Here is a 15777-nt window from a genome sequence, read left to right as displayed (position 1 = left end):
CAAGAGAAAACAAAACAGAAGGCTTGTTTCTTCCAACAATTGCTTTAAGCTACAAAAATCTCCTTGAGTCCCTAGCCTCCCCTCAATGTCAGCCGCCCCTCCCCTCCCCTCGCCCCCCTTGCTGCTTTCTCCTCTCCGTTTCTCTCTTCTCTCCCCCTTTCCTCTCCGAGGCAGGACAGGGCCCTCTTTGCACCCTGATAGGTTGCGGGCTGATGCTTAGCAACAACATTCCTGTGCCCTAAGTAGCAGTAAGCCTCTGGCTGAACTCTTTGATGTGGCTGTCAGGCCACATTTATTTCCTTTTAGCACTTTGTCTACTTGTCCAGATGTATAAGGAGATAAAAAGGGCTGGTGTTTACACTGGTCTCCCTCTGTAGCGCGGCTGTAATTAGATTGTATTGCTGGTCAGTCTTAAGGAGGGAGATGAGGTGAGGCGAGGCAGGAGCCAGCTGTGTCGAGATGAACTGGTCGGAGCAGGGACGCACGCGGGAGAGAGAGAGGAACGCCGTGGGTGAAGCTCGGCACCAAATGGCCACTTGTTTCATTTTCTGGATCAGATGAAAATTTCAAACTGAGAGTCTAACTTAGTAAACTTCGGTGCAGACACCGAAACCTACAAATTCATGAGCCTTCTCACTTCTCACAGCCTTCCCACTGCTGTGGTTTCGTGCTCTACGTGTGTGTTCTCTCTCCTCCCGTCCTCGTTCTCTTGGTTGGAAGTAATAATCACTTTTGCCTCTGGGTTTATCAGCATTTATTCACATAACAACACACAGAAAAGTAGAAGACAGACAGCGCTTGTGTGATGTATTATCCAGTACAGGAATCATCTTTCATTATGACATCCAACAGGGCTTCCTCTCTCTGCCACCACCCAGTTCTCACACACACACACACACACCACACACACACTCTCTCTTTCCTCATTTCTCTCTCCCTCGTTGCTCTGCTCTCCGTCCGCCCTTTATTATCACAGAATCCATGGTGCTCCCCAGCCTGTAAATTTGTGCCGCATTATCATAAGCTGTGGCGATAACTCACATAGCACAGAGACAATAATGATGTGAACACTCAGCATATGCCTCAGGCCCGGCAAATTAAAACAATGCTCAGCTTGATGAGCAGACTAATCTGGACAGCAGATAAAGCGAGGGGGAGCGAGAAGAGCAGGGGACCTGGGAGCATCTTAAATAGATGACACAGCAGCACCTCCCTCTGTTCAGTGTAGGTACAACTTAAACAAAAAAAACAACAAATGGAGAGAAATAAAGGGAAAAGGTGTGTCTATGTATAAAGCGCTTGTGCAGGAAAATTGAAAAATGACTGGCTTTGTTGCTGAAGACCCTCTAAAGCTCTCACCAGTGATCATAAAATGTCTTTTTCCTTTTAAAAATCACCAACGCTGTGTAATTTAATTCTTTAGGTTTCACAGTTGACAAACTAAATGTCAACAACGTCTAAAAGGTCTGTTAGGCTTGCATTAGCGTCTGCTGGCTTTTCAGCTTAAATGCCATTCTGATGAAATACCCCGGACGTGAGCACAGACCCCAGTTCTGCTTCGCTCCCCTGTTCTCCTCCATTTGTTCCACGTACTTCATCATCATAAGCGTTGCTGCTTTCTCTTCTCGTGGACAGGTCATTGACCGCAGTGAAAGAGTGCTGATGTGGAAGCGCGGGGAGGATGGTCCGGGAGAGGGGGGAGGGGGGTGGCTGGTGGATTAGGGAGCGGTGAAGCCAGCTGATTGATGTTGTGTGCGTGGGGGAAAAATGGGATGCGACAAGCGAAGACCCATCGGTCGGCCGTTTGATCAGCGGGCGTGAGGCTGAGGAGCTGGAGTCATGCGCGGCGCAGGGGCGCAGGTGGGTGGCGGTGCTGAAACCAAGGTGACAGCCCCCCCCAACGCAGTCTGTGGGTGGTGCCGTTAATAATGTGGCAACTGGGAAGATTAATTGTGAGCAAGCGGCGGGATTAGGAGGGGCTTTTTGGGCCCAAGCGAGCCTGAAAAGAGCCCGGGCCTGTGATCTTTCGAGCGGGCCAGGAAATGAGGCAGGCAGGGGTGCAGCTCCGGCTCAGGAGAGCGCGGAGCTAGATCAAATACAGAGGGCGCACAATTGGCACGTTAATGCTCGAGTTGCTCTGTCAGCTCGCCACAATTGTCGCAGACAGCCTCTTTGTGTGTTCATTATGACAGCCAATATCAATTACAAGCTCCCGACCCAATGGAGAAATGCAAACTAGCGGCACAGAAAGCGCTTTTCTGCGGCCGCCGCCGTCGGTGATGCTTCTGGCTGAGGGCCTCTCCACAAATCAGCACCGGTCGCTGTGATTGTCTCTCCTCGAAATCCCGGTGACGGCGCCTCTCTTTTGACTTGGTTTAACGCACGCTGTAAACCTGGAGTCGTCTTCTTAAGCAGATTTTCAACCTCCCCGAGCAGCCGGTCCACTGTGTAAACAGGATTTCTGTTCCAGCCTCTTCCCTTCAGTTCCGTGCTCCTCCAGCATATATGTAGTTAATCGGCTTATTTTGCCATTTTTCTCTTTGGTGTAATATGAGAAAAACGCTGGCCAGGCCTTAATGCCTTTCAGAGATTCTATCTGAGAGCACATTATGTGATCGTTTTCAATTCACAACGCTCTCTTTGCCCATGAAGAATATGGTTCCATTTAACGGTGCGAACTGTTCCATTTCTCAAGGTTATGCATGGCCATGCAGAGGAACAACAATAAAAGTGGGGAAAAATGCAGCTTCAAACCATCACTAATACGTATTTGTCAGTTGAGTCTCCTGCTATGATTAAAGGTCCAGTGAATTCCTTCCTGCAGGAAAGGAAAGTTTTTCTGCAAAGGCATCAGATATCGCTGTGTCATGATAAAGTGCCTGCTCTGCTTGCTACGCGGCGAAGGCAAGGAAGGGGATGTTTTGGACCTTGAGAGTGCAGCAGCACAAACTCCTGACCCGTTTGGGAGCTTGCTGTCCTTTTCAACCTGTGTTTTCTCTTCGTCTCAAAGCAACATTTGTCACACGCCACCATCTTAACCTCACATCTCATATTTGTAAGCTGCTGTATTCCTTGTCAATAATTTGTTTAATGACTCTTCTATCTATTTGTGCCTCAGCCCCATAGCGAGCCTGGAACCGAGGGCGACCCGCTACCCTACACTCCTCTGCCCCGAGGATCCAAAGACGCCAGGAACCACAAAGGTACGAAACCCAATTCATTCGTATAAACATTCCTGGAGGAAGCCAGTAAGCAGCTCAATAAATGATCAACGTACTGTAGGCCCATGGATTATGTAAATGTAAGTCATAACCCTAAAAGCTGCCGAGAGTCGGCATCTAATAACTGGAGACGGAGCTGAAGTTACGTTATCTATTCTTATTGATCTCATCTCATCTGTGTGATGTGTTTATAGTGGGAATCAGCCGGAGTCGTCTAGGTTAACTCTGATCTGAATGCGTGCGTGGGAGCACAGAGTACATATACAAGATGAAGCGTCCTTGATCTGTTGATACTAGACATTGATTAGGCCTGATATTGACCCAGTGTAGCCAGTTGATGCAGTTGTGGAGCAAGTTCTTCGCATCAAACACTGCAGTCAAGGAAGAAAGCATCAAGCTCATTAAAGGAGATGCTGTGTTTATTCATTTTGGAGGCACCTTGCAGCATTTGCAGATTCTCAGCTGGGGTTTTAATAAACAACAAGAGCCACAGGCATCAATTGTAGTCGTTTATACCGAAATAAATACATTATAAATGCACAAATTACTCAATATTTTTTATATTATTAGTTTAAATCTCGATTATTCCTTCTTTGTCACTGCTGACATAAATACTGTGGGTCGACCGCCACTCTAGTAACACAGCGGGTCAACAGTGAGCATATCTGCCCGATATACATCAGCGCAGGCCCACGGCGGAGGACAGATCTGTGTCACGGCGGTGGCTCCCACCGGATGTAGGGACGCAAAGAGCCCTGTGCTTTGTCAAAATCAGACCTGGCTAAGAACAGTCCATTTAAAGGTGAGGGGATCTGACACATGAAACATTTTCCCCTCCGTCTAGGATCTGAGCAGCAGTGACAGTCTCCATTTGTTATTTGTATGAAGCAGGGCTGCACTCTTAGATAACACAGCCCTCATCCTCGCCCTTCACCTCCTCTCTTTGTCGCTGCCTACTTCCACTACACCCTGCTCTTTGTTTTTATATATATATATAGATACACATGCGTACATCTTAAACATACCTCACATAGTTCTGATTATGCATGGGAGGAGATCACAATGACTCCCCACTCAGAGAGAACAAAGCTGTGGCAACGCAGTCGCGCAGCAAACTCAGTTTTTCCGACAGTAATTCCAAACAGCTGAGCATTTGCAGAGTTACATTCAGGATATAAACAATAGGGTGAAACAACGTGCTACACGACTGTGTGTAATTCAGCGTTCGTTCCAAAATGAACCCTAAGCAGTTCCCCGCGCGTTCTGTTCAGCTGCGTTAAACCTTTTTCTCCGGTGGATGTTTTTTTGATGTGCATCTGTTTTGGGGTTTTCCAGCACTGAGAGAAAAAGTGCTTTGTATTATATCTATACTTTTTTGTTTAAATTAAATATGTGCTCGAGACGCTGAGTTGGGTTAGTGATGTAGTGTAGTCTTATTAATGGGGGGCTTTACTCCTGCAGCAGCAGCTCTGACTCGGTCCTGTCAGCTGCACAGAAAGTTCCTCCCCTTCCTCCTTTCAACCCCATGCACCCACCCTCATCCACCATGTCACCTGTGCAGAAGCCCCAGAGCCTGGATGCCAGAGGTAATTACTGCAACTAGGAGCTCTCAGAGGAGGGCAACGCTGGCAGGTCACTGCCCAGGGAGAGATGGGTGGAAACCAAGGACAGAACTCCAGGATAAACTCCTGTCTTGGATGGTGGCGCAGTCAGCCCGAAGGAGACGGAGCAAAACAAGACAGCGAGGGAGTAAAACGGGGGAGACAAAAGTGGGGAGATGTGCCGTGGCGGTGGCAAAATGTAAAGCAACGACTTCACAGAGCAGATGAGAAAGACGGCGAGATGAAGGAGGGAGGAATAGACAGTAAGATGGTGGATGTAGGAAAGATTAAACTAAAAGGAGACAACAGACGAGGGCGGCGGCGGTGGGTTGTTTTAGTGTGTCTTGGTGAAGACGTGACACAGAGTGGAGTGGAGTATGTAGTATGGCAGAGAGGCCCGAGGAGCCTCCACTACTGTCACCTTGGCTCTGACTCTCAGTGCTGGTCCAACTGTCAACTCCGCTCTAAATCTAACACAAAATGGAGTCTCAACCTAAAGTACTGCGGCTACAGGAACACTGGCCTGTACGCGTTCCGTGTGATCGTGCCCTAATGTTATTATCATAAAGTTATTTGTTACCAGGTAGACGTGTCTTAGAATGGCACGTCTAGAAGCGAAGTTTCTTTCCCAGATCTAATTATAACTTTAGTTCAGAGGTGTTTCAAAAAAAAAGATGCTTCAGACGTGATTGATATATCCATGTGCATGGAGGCGGTTTTAATGAAATTCCCTTTCATTTCCTCTGTATGTTCCAATAACTATGCCAGGCACTCGTAACTGCTTGTTTTACAGGTATCAGATTAAATTTGAGTAGGCCATCCCTCAGCGGTGACAGCGGCAAATGAAAGAGATATCTTTGCACAAGCAGAGTAAACACACAAAGGAAAAATGCCTGCAATCTGCCTTACAGTACGAGCCCTGGGCCCTTTTACTGTTGTTGTTCTGGGCCCGCTTCCAGCTACTTTGCATGTATGTATCTTAAATGGTGCACAACTGTTATTAACGTCCCAGGAGGAAGGCAGCTTCCAAAGCAAAATGGGGGGAAGAACAGAAACACCTCCTTTCCTGACAACGCCCATGGGGCACCTCGCGTTTGGTTCGCTTCCTTTGCATTTGGAGGTGATCTGCACCGCGAGTCCTGCTACGCTACCCTCAAGCTCCCTCAGCCCCCGTTCCAAAAAATGGAACAATGGGAACACGTCCAAACTCAGAGTAAACTGTTTTACAGTTGATGCACAACAAATAAACAAACATCTGGAAGCCTTCAGAGCAGCCCATTAGACGGGCTCTAGGCTCTGCCAAAAAGGGGTAAATGATGAGGAATGGGCTGTCGAGAGGCTGGTGGAGACAGGGGAGAGGCCAGATGACAGAGCTGTGGGTGCTAAGCACTGCCTTTTAGAGCTCAGCTGGGCTCAGAGAGATCTACACCTGCTGCTATCTCCTCCTCCCCTTCCTCTCGACATCTGGATGGGATATATGACTAATGGATGACTAAACTGCTAGTGTTGAAACTTAGCTGTTGTCATTATGAAGGGAAAGGTTGTTGGTCTGACTGATGACTTAATGTTCTCTGCAGTAAAGCTAAAAGTGAGTCTGACAGCTTTAGGAAAGGCGCTGAAGCAGATATACAGTTCCCCAAAGCCTGTTTACTGTCGTTGTATAACAACTAGTACTGATTGTATTATTTACAACTACATGGTTGCGAGTACAAAAATTAACTTTTTATTGAAGTCACGATATTTAGAATGAAAACATGTGCTACTGGTTATGAGACTCTTTGGTGGATGAATTAATACTGTACATTACCTCAGACATCTGTTTCTTCACCCCTGAGTCATTTTCCATGCTTATCTTCAGCCATAGCTCGGTTCTGTTTGATGTCACCCTGTAGTTGGAAGGAAAACCCTCATCTTCGTGCTGATAATCTTCCCATTCTGGTTTGGACTGCCTCGGCCGTGTTCCGTGCGTATGGAAATGTCCTCTCTGGAGCGCTGTGAGAAAAGACAGAGCACCTTTGACGTTTCCCATTAGACGCGAACGTGCTCTGCGAGACATTTCACTCAGGCTCGTAATGATTATACCAGCAGGATTTGTCCCCTGATAAACATCAGTCTTCAACACAAAGACTTGGATTGGCCCCCACACAACTAAAACGAGGCGTATGGAAAGAGCAAAGACCAAGCTTTTCCCCCCTTCTGGTCCAGGGGACCATTTGCAGTAGTGCAAGTTTATTGCAAGTTTTGCAATAAACGGAACTAAAGACATTCAGAAATGACAGATGATTGAATATTGTCATAGAAAGTGATATATATGCAACTCGCTGCCAGCTGTATGACATAAGCTTGGGTTGAGTGGGTCTCTGCACCAAACTCTAAGTGAATTGACAAAGAGAAGACGTGGCCTCCTTCCCAGGCACTGGGTTCATAAAAATGTTCCTGAACACTCATCACTGGATGAAGGTTTTACTTCTTTGTATGGTCTGCCAGTGCGCGAGCTGATGAGGTGTGTAAGATTAGTTTCTAATGACGGGGTGTCTTCCTGCAATTTTCAATATTGTCTTTGTGGCTGTAAATCGCAGGACAGGCACCAAGCCCATTTGTTAGTATGAGCACACCAAGTTTTCCTACACAAACACAACTTTATCCTCCTATTAAATCTTAGTCATACTGTGTAGATACCTTCACCTTTAAAGATCTGTATAACCTCACTCGAGCGATAACACCCTAAATGGTGTCATCTGCATAGAAAGTAGTTTAGTTTTAATGTTGATATTTGAAATGCACTTGATGAAAGATCAGTTAGAGCAGAAGGGTGAGTCTCAAACGCTTTACAAAGTGAGGTTTAAGACTTCACAGAAAGCACAAACACAAATCCCAAGTGAGCAAGCACTAGGCAACAGTGTAAAGGGTACATCCATTAACGAAGAACTAAACTCAACCGGGGCAAGGAGATACAGGAGAGAAACGAACAACAAGCAACAAAATAAATAAAATACACAGGCAGCTAGGTAGCGCCAGCAGCTACACGCTGGAAGAAGCTCCAAGGTCGACGATGCCTGCAGACGGGTTTAGGATAGAGATAGGGAGAAAACACACAGAAACACTAATTGTTATACTTGCTGCACTTAGTTCCGCCTTACATTAGTCTAACCCAGGTTTGCTTTGACAGCACATGAGCCTTAAATCCTCTCACAGTTACATCAATCTATTCCCCGGCACGCTAGCTCCCGCTGCGTATCGCAGCACATTGCAGTGGTATATTCTCCCTGTGTATGGGGACAGGCTCTATTTCCTTTATCTGAGTCAGATGATGTGATAATATTCCTCCCAGGAGTGGATTGGCTCAGCAACATGAATATCCATTAAAGCTGGTCTATGGAGATGGATGAGGGAAGAGGGGCCGAGGAAAATTGGGCCCGCAGTCCTCTGCTGCAGCTTCCCATAACTTTGCACTGAGCACATCCCAAGTGATGAGAGCTCATCTTCGAAGGCAGGCCTGTCCTTGTTATTGCCAGGGCTGGAACCCAGCTCTGCATTTTTCCCCTACAGTTGCAGGTTAGATTAAAATGCCAGGATAACCTCCTCAACTCGCCTGACAGGTTTAACTGCCGAACTCTGACGCGCCGGCTCCTAAACTGCTTTGAGAAAGCCGCCTTCCACCAAGTGTCATTATCTCTCCGTTATCGGGTGACATTCCTCTCACAGTGTGTGAATTATTCTGTTTGTGCTGGGTGTGGAGATATGTCAGTGACACTATTGTTTTTACCTTTACTGTTTGATGTACCTGAGAGAGTCTCCTGAGTGTCTTGAGATTTTAAACTGATGTTGGACGTATACAGCAAAAACTTCAAGTGGAGAGAAGCCACTGAGCTAAATTTATTCCTCCTTCCACTTGCTAAACCTCTAAATGCCTTATTAAGTGACAATTGCATTAAAGTTAATTGATGCTGTAATTAAATCATTGTACAATGACGAGGAGATCCGATTTTTAACTGCTATGAACACAAATTACTTAAAAATGAGCCTTTTGAACGCTACGAACGAACACTTAAGTTTTTATTTGCATCTGTCACTGCTACAATTTGACGATTGCAGATTTAGAGTCCTGTTCTCTGCAGCAGAAAATGGTGTAACAAGACAAACCTTTGTTATTTATGATGATACAGTACAAACCCAAATGGACTCACCCCTTAAAAACTAAGCACAATGTTGGCTTCCTCAAACATGTCAGGCAAGGACACGGGCTTCTGCCAACAGACAGCCCCAAACCCCTAGACCTCAGTTACACTGGTCATTCTCAGGAAAGTAGCACAACATCAATCATCCAACGTGAACAGGTCTGCAAGATTCAGCCCCGATGATGTGGTATTAGTCATGTGGCTGCACCATTCATCACTTGCCACCGTTATACAAAGCTGTTTTACAGGACAAATAGGATGCTGTGCTTCTTAGTCATAGTGACCGTCAGATGTTTGATCAGGTTCTTCCTAAGTTCATGTCCTTCCAATGGTAGGCGTTAATTTCAGCAATTTAGGACGTTGCTTCCTGCCAGATGGTTTGGATAATTTTACTGCAGCTTGTCTGCTGCATGTCACAACCCCTTCAAACAAAAGACATGGTGAGTCTGTCATTCAGATAAATAGCTACTAGAATAAAGGCAGATGCTGGACACCTTGCCATGTAGAATAGTACAAGTAATAATAATAATAATAATAATAATAATAATATTATTATTATATTACACTTGATGCTTACTAAAAGATGGTGGGATGCTGCAATTAAATCTAATTACATATTTGTTAAATACATGTGTCTGGTTGGTTTATGCACAAACATAAATCTTAATCATGGTCTTTTGAGAAAATGATGTCTTGAGTAGACTGTAGATCATAATTCTAGGGTAACTGATCCCAAACAGTAATCATTCAAGATGAAAACATGCCCCAATGTTAGTCTGGGTAATGGCTCTCACAAATTAGATTCCAATTCACTCTGTGGCCAGTTTATCATGTTGGGTGACGCTGCGTTTACACGGCTTAACAGCTGTGCTGCATCACCGTACCTTTCTGTTAAGCGTGAGCATAGCCGGACCAATGTCCCGCTGAATGAGCGGCATTTGAGCCGAGCCGGGCACAGACCGTAGGTCAGCTTGTCCTGCCCCGCATTAAAGATCGCGAGGTCACATGCGGATGAGTGCCAGGATTTTTTTGTTGAAACGACGTGCATTTTATCTCTCCAGAAATAAAGGGGAGCCTCTCGAAACCCCGGCTCAACCCGAGTGAAGGGAGCGAGGTCACTGAAATGCTAAGAAGTCCACAACAACCTTTTAATCTGTCACTTTGATTCGCTGATGAAGTCATTTAAAGAGATGGAACAGGTTTCTCTGTCACGATAATGCGAGCGGACAAGTTATTTCACTATCATAATTTGATTCATAGATAGTTTCTGGCATGTTATGTCGCTGCAGCGCGGGATGATTGGATTGACTCAGTCATTTTGGTCAAACACATGAATATATCCCAGATTGTTGTGATTCGCTTCCTTCCCCTCCCTCAGGATGAACGGACATTCAAGAACCGAGCCATCAGATTCGGTCGCCATCAAACTACATCACGTCTGCTTATGAAGTGTCTTTGTAACCACATGCTGTGATTGTCCAGTGCGGTATGAACTCCTGTAATACTCCTACTTTGTAAAGAATACAGCTCTGTACAGTATATGAGACTAATGGACTTAAATCCGCTTGTTTGCTTGTTTGTTTGTGTTTTCGTATGTGCCTGTTGACACGCAAACAAAAGCTATACTGAGTTCGTCCAGTCGACACCATTAGCAAGTGTTAACACGTGACCTTTGGCAGTGGCAGACAACCGCTCCGCAGCGCTTCACTCATCCTCTGCAGCTGCACTGGTGAGCTAAGGATTTGGCCACTTGGACGACGCAGACGAGCAGTAGGACTAGATACTGGATAAATCATGATAAAACTGTGTGCCGGTGGGATTCGCCGTTTGACCCCGACATGCAAAGTCTCAAGGCTAGCCAGATGTTCGCTCGGTGCCCTTTGGTCCTGTGTGATTCTGGTTAAAACAGCCAGCGCGATTATAATTTTCCCCTCTGCGTTTTATGCCTATGGTAAAAAAAAAGTCCCGTTTGAAAGACTGCGTTGTTGTGTATATATATATATACACCTACTTCAGAGTCAATGTGTGGCCCGTGCTATTGTTTAGCTTCATGCAGCGGGCAGTAGATTGTAATACTGTAGCAGCGCTGATAACCTTGGGAGAGATGCAATAACACAGCCATGGGCATCTGTCCTTCCTTCCATCTCTAACCTGCTGTGACATTTCGCCTGAGTAACAGCTCAAGCTACAGGACTAACAGCTCATTTGCACTTTTTATTCAACACTGGAAGGCAAGTAACATCTTTTTGGTTATTGTACAGTTTTAGAAATTGCCTCTTTGGTCAACTCGTATTGTGATGTGCGGTTAGCCATTAGACTACAGTCCTGCCGACAAATACAATGAACAAATCACGGATATTAGATCTGTGATGTGCAGTCGATAATATTTGGCTTCATTAATTCCAATGCCCTGAGATGACATCCAGCCCCTATTAGGTTTGAAATCTCATCCCCTTCTCCTCTATACCTCAGCTGTGGCTCAACCAAGCAGCCAAGCAGATAATACGCTGTGAGCTCTGAAACATGTACCATTATAATTAGCTTTGTCAGGTCCTAGCCCCTACAACCCTCATGCAGATAATATGATAATATGTCTTCATAACCGGCTGACCTTACATGCTCAATATTTCTCCCCTTATGAAGATTACATGTCAATAAAGTAATTGAGTCCCGGGGTGTGTGGCAAGTGAAGATTTAGGTTATTGGACTTTTCGGGGCAGTGATATACGAGCGTTATTATTCTACCTGTCAGGAGATGTGCAGGGGCTGAGGACAGTCCGAGAGTGTCAGGGGGAGAGGAAAGGATGAGGAGAAGAGGGATGGGGGGTGGGGGAAAGGGGGGAGAAAGAGAGAGAGAGAGAGGCAGACATAGATAAGGGAAAAACAGGAGGAGAGAGGAGGCACTGAGAAGAAAGGAAGTGAGCCAAAGTGAGACACAGACCGGGAAGAGTGAGGGAGGAGGAAATGAGGGGAGGAGGGGGGAGGACAGGGCACAGGAGAAGAGGCGAGATCATTTCTCACAAGCGGGGACAGATCCACACTTAATCATTCCCTCATGCCTTCATGTCTCTGCCCCCTCCCTCACTCTCTGCATGGGAACAGGTGATATGTCATATTAATTAAGAGACGCAGAGTTACAGCGGGGCCATTCGTCTGAACAGGGCGCGGGGACGGAGGGGCATGAAATATCCCACACAAGCCAGAGCCATCATCACCGGTGCCTCACACCTGATTGGCTGCAGGGGCCGAGCACGACTTTCAAATTACGGCAGAATATGCCGGCACAGAATCTGACAGAAGGTTCATTTTGACAAGCGTGAGATGTCTTCAGGAATAATATATCTCATCGCCTCAGCTGTTAATTTACGAAATCACGTCCTTGACACATAAACTTTTTAATAGTCTCGTATTGGTGCAATGAATTTTTATTTCAACGCGCCATATTAACACACGCGCTCATTTTTGCTCGGTGCCCTGTTTCGAAACGAGCTCGAATCCCTGACGTGACGATGCACGTGCGGCGCGAAGCCGCCTTCGCTGACAAATTGCGCTAAATGCCATAAGTCGAGGTAGCGTTTTGTCCATCATAATTTGACTGTCAGTGCAAGAGACAGAGGAAATGGGATGTGAAAATGAGTGCGGTCCATTGAGGTCCAACAATGAAGGTTATACAAATCTTCAGCTGTGTGGGAGAGACAGTAGCAGGGGACACAAAGGCAGGGTGGAAGAGCAATGTTAAAGGATATTTTACCATGTCCTTTTGAATTAGGCCTGGAGATTGATATCTTCCAGTCAGATGAAGCTCTGATGTGAGTGATCCAGGCCCTCCATCATTGTGACATCCAGCTCTTGGCTAACGCTCATCCGTGTTGATGGGCACACCCTGCGCCACAAGGGCCCTGACTAACATACCCACCTTCCTCTCTCCCCGTCTCCGTCCGCCTCGCTCTGCCATCTCTGTTCTTTTATTTCTATTGCCCTTCTCCCCTGTTTTCTGTCACCATGTCATGTCCAATCACTGTTTGGCTGGCCAGGCACTCAGTCGGGCAGGCAAGGAGCAGGAGCCCCAGGTAGAGAACTGCCTAACAGGCGTCAGGATGGGCACAGAAATGACTCTAATAATGGGGTCCCCGTGTGGCCCAGACAGGCCAGTCAGTTAGCAGGGCCAGGATGGGGAGTAATAAGTGTTTGATGTCTGCAGGGGAAGGAAGTGTGAAGTAGCACAGCCAACCCTCAGCGTTCTGGTCAGGCAGGTGCAGCCAGCCGGGCTCTGAGGGGCGACCGCTGCGGAACAAGACGCGGGATTAGTATTGATATGTGTCACACGAGAGGCCGCCAGGCTGTTTGTTTAAGGCTCGGCAGCAGCCATGCGGTAATTGATGCCTCGCCCGCATAGAGAAGCTGAGAAAACACTCCAGACGTTCCTTTTTTGCTCGGCGAGAGGCGAAAGCTTGTTGCCTTTTAAAACAGCCGCTGTCAGTTTTAGCGCTTAGCGACGGCGGAGGCCGACGTTAGCTTGGCGTGTGAGCGCGCGCGTAGCCGTCCAGGAGCGGTTTCCCCTCGTCGGCCATCTTTGGTTTGACGGGAATCGCCGCTGACAGGTAGCGAGGTGCCATTTTGTCCGCCGATGCGTGAAGTCAGTCATCGTCTGTGTAGTTGAGCTTAGTTAACGCGGCACTTAGCGACTGACATTGCTTTAGCGCCAGAAAAGCGGTCATTGTCGTGTCATTTGTCTTCCGCTAACCAGTCCTGGTTTTGTTTCGCGCTTAATGCCTCGCTGGCTGGAAGCGTCTTCTACAGCAGTCACTTTAGAGTGTGAACTCCACACACTTTAAACCCTGATATCTTCAGCTCGACTGTCCTGTCTGGCATGGCTATCTAGTCACTAGCTACTTTCCTCTGAGCAGTTTTATGTGCTTGTAATTGACCTGACAATGGGGTTCATTATGCAGTCCCTTTCATGCTGTTTTGCCTGATAATTATTATTTAATGTGTTCAGATGGAGAGCATCATTAATTCATCCCTTCCTCCAATGTCAAAGAGATGAACAGTGAAGTTATCACTCTCTGGTGATTAATATTATGCTCTTTTGTTATTGAATCCTGTCCCAGTGATTAAACCTTCACTGAGTGAGTCACCATCCGCTCTTATTAATGGCACCATTAGCGAGCACAGCCAAAGCCTCTAATTGCGATTTTCACTTTTTCTTTCTATTTCAGTCTGAGGTTTGAACCACTTATCTGTGCTTTTCTTTTAATTAGAAATCCTGGGTGTAATGAAGAACACAATCGATCAGTGTCGGGCCGTGTGGTGTGTGCGCGTAGTGATTTGTGATCCACGTGTTGACGGAGAAAATGAGCGCGTATGATTACTGGCGTCATTAGTGGTTTCATGTGCCCTTAAGGCTACAGGAAGACTTTCAATAACTCCAGCAGTAAATAATGCACTTGTCATTATTGGGCCTACAGGAGAGTGTTTTATTTTTTCATTTGTTTTTTATACAAGGTGTGCGTTGTCACTGAGTTTGATGATAGTGCAGAGAGATGCTCCAAGGCGACTAAGGACTGAACCAATGGAGGATCAAACCAGCCTCCTCTTATCTCCAGAGTGCAGAGCTACTGTAAGCAAAGTTGTCCCCCAGCTCTATATGGAATAAATGGCACTGGAATTAATTTCACCATTTTTTCATTAGGCCCCGCCCCCTTCCACAACCGTAATCTCCAAATTTATGTGCCCCAGAATTCAATTTCCTTCTCATCCTCATACATTGAGGGTACAAAGACTGATAGACATTTATCTGCTCATAACTGTAATTCACCTATCGATGAATAATGCTGTGCCCAATTTAAAGTGTCTGATTAGAGCCATTTAGCCCGACATCTGTCATTTGTCATGTGTCACGAACTCTAACGATAACCCATACATGCGCTTGTTTCATCCTAAATGTACGTTTCTCCTCAGCCAGCGTCTCCTATAACACGCCGACCCTCCGACGAACAGAAAGGCTTACAAAATGTGTTATTGTTGCACTTGAAGAAGAATCATGTGGCAAAATCAGCCTGGTATTGATCAGGGCTGGTTGAGCCATGACCCAGCAGCCCTCCCCTGACAGCCCATCAGGCTGTGGCTGTAGCAAATCCCTCAACCTTCCACCACCCCCCACAGACACACTGGGCCTATTTTATATGAATTTGAGGCTTTTTCCGTGTCTTGGTTTATATCTGAGTCACGCACACAGATCCCAAATCCTTTCCCTCAGCTCAGTATTTGTTTCAGACTCCAAAGTCAAAGTTTGCATTATAGCAATGGACGCAAAAAAACAGATTACAGCAAATTAGCGCTTTGTGTGTGTGTGTTACTGTTTGTGTGTGTGTGTGTGTGTAAATACACTGTGGTGGTGCAGAAACATGATGTTTGAAAAGGTGACAGACCAACCGCTGACTGACAGGAAAGATACAGCATGTCAGGCTGCCTGGAGAGAAATGTTTGGGAATTCAGAGCATCCTCCAGTGTCAACGCAGGAATCAACTGTTGCACTGTTTTTCTCCACCGTGGTGAACAGACGCCTCATTACATTCATGGTTTACCTTATACTTAGTTATTGCACAGCAGTTGAAGTTGGAGCTGTTATTGGCCAGGATGGTGACATACAGTTGGTTCTGGCGTTGGTGCTCTCGCCTCATTAGACCAGACCTTCTAATGCAGGCAGTAGTGTTCCCTCCTTGCTGTCTCTCCTTCCCTCCTTCCCTCCCTCCTCCTCAGCCTGGCTGAAAAATG

The 15777-nt window shown here is 46.4% G+C and overlaps 1 protein-coding gene across 8 annotated transcripts in view; it reads left to right on the top strand.

Annotated features, from left to right (window-relative positions):
* lrmda (leucine rich melanocyte differentiation associated) overlaps nucleotides 1–15777 on the top strand; it is a 157662-nt gene that overhangs the window by 135770 nt on the left and 6115 nt on the right. For 6 of the 8 annotated variants that reach the window (XM_055502448.1, XM_029175850.3, XM_055502447.1 and 3 more), the window contains one exon: nucleotides 3119–3203. In XM_055502448.1, coding sequence (XP_055358423.1) covers nucleotides 3119–3203 — 85 coding nt within the window. Of the gene's footprint in view, nucleotides 1–3118; nucleotides 3204–10378; nucleotides 11784–15777 lie in introns of those variants that run through there. The other 2 variants (XM_055502450.1, XM_055502449.1) reach the window with 2 other exon arrangements.

The sequence above is a fragment of the Betta splendens genome, chromosome 15, assembly GCF_900634795.4.
Source record: "Betta splendens chromosome 15, fBetSpl5.4, whole genome shotgun sequence".
Classification (NCBI taxonomy): Eukaryota; Metazoa; Chordata; class Actinopteri; order Anabantiformes; family Osphronemidae; genus Betta; species Betta splendens.
Note: the sequence above shows the minus strand (reverse complement) of the source record. Positions and strands in the feature narration are given on the sequence as shown.